The sequence below is a fragment of the Chinchilla lanigera genome, unplaced genomic scaffold, assembly GCF_000276665.1.
Source record: "Chinchilla lanigera isolate Chin_1 unplaced genomic scaffold, ChiLan1.0 scaffold00047, whole genome shotgun sequence".
NCBI classification, from domain to species: domain Eukaryota; kingdom Metazoa; phylum Chordata; class Mammalia; order Rodentia; family Chinchillidae; genus Chinchilla; species Chinchilla lanigera.
This window is the reverse complement of record NW_004955448.1, coordinates 18,886,635-18,889,295: the sequence shown is the minus strand read 5'-3', so window position 1 is coordinate 18,889,295 and position 2,661 is coordinate 18,886,635. Positions and strand designations below refer to the sequence as shown.

The 2,661-nt window shown below is 48.8% G+C and overlaps 1 protein-coding gene across 1 annotated transcript; it reads right to left on the bottom strand.

Annotated features, from left to right (window-relative positions):
* Positions 1–392: 392 nt before the first annotated feature.
* LOC102028594 (protein FAM220A-like) lies at positions 393–965 on the bottom strand. Its single transcript, XM_013518595.1, has one exon. The coding sequence runs from the start codon at positions 963–965 to the stop codon at positions 393–395; it is 573 nt and encodes a 190-aa protein (XP_013374049.1).
* Positions 966–2,661: the final 1,696 nt, after the last annotated feature.

Here is a 2,661-nt window from a genome sequence, read left to right as displayed (position 1 = left end):
CCTCTTCCCTGTCTGACACTAACCCTAACCCTAACCCTAACCCTAACCCTAAACAACCCTAACGTGGTAAGCCATGTTCCCAGCTGATATTATACTGCATACATCAATAACCTTCTGAAAGGGCTTCCCGATTCTTTATTCTCTCTGAAGCACAATTTAAAACATGCTCAAAAAGTTCCTGCTACATTACCTAGCTTTTAGCAACTTTATACTAGACTTGTACTTCATAAAGTTTGTCTAACTGTACAAACGAAGCAGGAACTGAATGGCTGCACTATTTGTTTGTATGCAGACCTAATGCAGAAAACAATTCTAAAACAAATTTTAAAATTAAGCTACTATTTTTATTGTTCTGCTTGTACCTTAACTATGGCCTCCTGGATTTGCTAAGGTCATAGAGCCAACAACCCCAGAGTTATCTGCAGACCATCTGATGTACAATTTATTCTTGAGAGCATGTCCCTGTATTTTGTCGTCTGCTCTGAAAGCACAGGCTTTAGCTGGTTGCGGCGGTCACATCTTGTCTCATCCTTCAGGAGGTTTTGAGGAAGGGCGTGCAGCGAATCAGGCAGCAAGGGATTCAGGCAGGACAGTTCTAACTGGGAGCCTGGCCACTCGGGAAAACCCCTCACTGGTTCACCCTTGGAGACTCCCACTTCCCACAGTTGGCATTGGCCTGGCCACGCTGACACCCAGGGCTCTCCACTGGAGCACTGTCCTCTGTGGCCGCCCACGGCTCCAGGGCCTCTTTCTGGCCAGTTCCTCTGCAGAGCTTCCCTGATGCCGGGGGACAGCGCAGCAAGGCACTCTCCCACAGGGACAGATACAGGGACTGGACACAGACCCACAGCCTTGCTGGGGACTGCTGCCGGGGCTGAATTTCTTCCCACGGATCCCTTCAAATACAGAAACGCCCTGTCACCGGTGGGAAGCAGGAGGCCAGCCTCACTCAGCCCATCTTTCATCTCTGAGGACAGCACCTCGCTCTGTGCGTTTCCATTTCCGTCAACTTCAGGCGTGTTCAGCCAGGAAGGGGAGTCTGCAGGCCGAGGGCTCCCCTTCTGTGTGCTCCTCTTGAGGCTGTGTGACAGTCTGTCCCAGTCCTCCCCTCCCTTCCGCTCGCTCTGGCCATGCAGGTGTTGAGTGTCCTCTTCTGTCCCTCATGCTCTGCGGTGAGGAGCCTGGGGTGACACCTCTGTAGCGAGGGGACGGGCCTCAGTGGATCTCAGTATGAAACTGCAGGCACACGTCGAGCATCATGGAAGCCACGATGTAGAGGTAGGGGAAGTTGATGCGCAGCCGCCAGGCCAGGTCGGAGAAGATGAGCAGCGTGCGGGTCAGCCCCCGGCAGAAGACCCCACAAAAGCGCGCAGGGGGCTGAACGCGAGAGCCGGACAGCCAGGCCCGACAGAGCTGCCGCCATATAGAGACGCTCGGTGTGCCCCTCGCCCGCCCTCCCTCCCTTCCTCTCCGGTCTCCCCGGGCCTCCACGCTCAGCGAGCTCAGGGAGTGAGGGAGGCGGTGGTGAGGCCGTTGGGCGGGCGGGGAAGTAGACTCTGTATATATATATTTTAATTGGAAAATCTTTATTGTAAAGATTCCCATTGTGACTCAGGATGACACACCCTTCCCTTAGGTGGGATCCTACCTACTCAGGAGGACGGGACAGGAGGATCACAAGTTTGAGCCAAGCCTGGGGATCTTAGTGAGACCTGTCCCAAAATTTTAAAAAAAGCCTGGAGACATAGCTCAGTGAGAAAGCCCTGGATTAAGTTTGTAATCAAACAAACAAACAAACAGACAGACAGACAGACAAACCTCCTGTACAAGCTATGATGGTCATCATTAAATTTTTAAAATTATAAATTTTCACAGTCTCCAGGCAATATTGTTCCCTTCCCCACATACAAAGAGCTGTTGGCTGGCCGCCTTTCCGGAGGCGTGGGTGTTTTTCTCTTTGACTTCTTGGGTAGCACACCGTATACCTTGAGTCTTTTCCCCCATTCTCCTCCCCTCCCTTCAATCCTTTTTCCCTTCTTTATTTACAAAAGCTTTGCTTCCATTTTTTCCTTCCCTTCACTTATGTTTTCTCCTTTCCTTCCTTTCCCTTCCCCTTTCCTGTCCCCTTCCCATTTCAGCGTGTTCTTCCTGTTTCCCAACATCTGTCTTCCGGTTTGCTTCTTGTTTACTCTTTGGGTTTCTCACACAAGAGAAACAATGTGTTATTTAAACTTTTGTGTCCAATTTATTTCACTTAAAGTTATGGCCTTGAGATGCATCCATTCTCTTACAAATGACTCGTTTATCCTTCTTTTAGGCAGAGTTATACTCCATTGTATATAAATTAGTGTTTAGATTTAGTGCTTGTGTTTTAATAGTTAGATCTCTGGTCCTTTTAGATTTTAATTTAGTGCATGGGGAGAGATATGGGTTTAGGTTCAGTTTTCATTACGTAGAAAGCCACTTTTTCCAGCATCCCTTATTAAAAAGGCTATCTTTCTTTTACTTAATTTCAGATATTTCTATTTCCAATAGCCCTTGGCTATTCTAGCCACCAGAGAGTTGCAGTCTTCTTTGGCCGAAAGGGAAGACCTGACATTGCCTTTCCTCTGACCTCCAAGTCTGCTCTTTTAATGTGTGTTTAGCTCTTGTCCCTAGCCC

Bases quoted from the DNA above. Each gene is read 5' to 3' on its own strand.
- LOC102028594 (XM_013518595.1), bottom strand. From the start codon at position 965: ATGAAAGATGGGCTGAGTGAGGCTGGCCTCCTGCTTCCCACCGGTGAC.